Source organism: Fulmarus glacialis, unplaced genomic scaffold (genome assembly GCF_000690835.1).
Source record: "Fulmarus glacialis isolate BGI_N327 unplaced genomic scaffold, ASM69083v1 scaffold9679, whole genome shotgun sequence".
Lineage (NCBI taxonomy): Eukaryota > Metazoa > Chordata > Aves > Procellariiformes > Procellariidae > Fulmarus > Fulmarus glacialis.
This window is the reverse complement of record NW_009231369.1, coordinates 1-991: the sequence shown is the minus strand read 5'-3', so window position 1 is coordinate 991 and position 991 is coordinate 1. Positions and strand designations below refer to the sequence as shown.

At 54.4% G+C, this 991-nt stretch overlaps 1 protein-coding gene across 1 annotated transcript in view; it reads right to left on the bottom strand.

The window, feature by feature from the left end:
• The window catches only part of KIF18B (kinesin family member 18B), a gene marked incomplete at both ends in the record, with an annotated part of 11,023 nt that extends 10,036 nt beyond the window's left edge, over positions 1-987 (bottom strand). The window contains one exon of the mRNA XM_009584545.1: positions 762-987. Within this exon, the coding sequence (XP_009582840.1) occupies positions 762-987 (226 nt within the window). The remainder of the gene's footprint in view (positions 1-761) is intronic.
• Positions 988-991: the final 4 nt, after the last annotated feature.

Below are 991 nucleotides of genomic sequence, written 5' to 3'. Positions count from 1 at the left end.
CCCACAAGAGAGAGGATGAGACCCCACCTGGTCCAGCTCTGTGGACCCCAGTACAAGACAGACATAGACCTGTCAGAGCAGATCCAGAAAACGATCCAAGGGCTGGAACAGCTCTGCTATGGAGAAAGGCTGAGGGAGTTGGGGTTGTTCAGCCTGGAGAAGAGAAGGCTGCAGGGAGACCTCATTGCGGCTGTTCAGTATTAAAGGGGGCTTACAAGAAACATGAAGACTTGACCAAGGCCAGTAAAAAGGTTTTTAAAAGTTTTTAACTGACAAAGGGCAGGTTTAGATTGGACATAAGGAAGAAATATTTTACAATGAGGGTGGTGAGACACTGGAACAGGTTGCTGAGAGAGGAGGTCCCTGGAGATAGTCAAGGTCAGGTTGAACGGGGCTCCGAGCAACCTAGTTGAAGATGGCCCTGCTCATTGCAGGGCGGTTGGACTAGGTGACCCTTAAAGATCCCTTCCAACCCAAACAGTGATTCTGTAAGAGCACTTCATGTTTCGCTTCCCCTCATTTACCTGCCGAGATTAGAGGACAGTTCTATGTCAGGAACGTCCCCATCCTGACCACACTCGCAATTGCCCCAGCTTGGTGCCACCAACAAGTTTAAGGCTATTTGTTCTTGTGTTGCTGTTGAATCCCCCCTCTCCCCAACTGCTTGGGGGCTTCCAAAATAAATCCATTGAGCCCACCCAACCCGGAAACAGATGGGGCAGGAGCTCCTGCATGGATCAAAGGCGCTCGCCAGGTCTTACCGGAGCAGTTGTAGCCATTGAGAACGCTGTCCAACACCTCACAGGTGGTGTGCTGTAACACCTCCTCCTGTGTGGCCCCCTCCCCGAACACCCGGTCGAAGACGAACTTCAGGTCCTTGCCCTGGTGCTTGGGCCCGCGGGCGGGCAGCACACTGCCGGGGGGACCGCCGGGCTCCTCGGGGTCGAAGACGAGGATGTGCTGGTCGACGACGTGCAGGACGGGGTGCGCG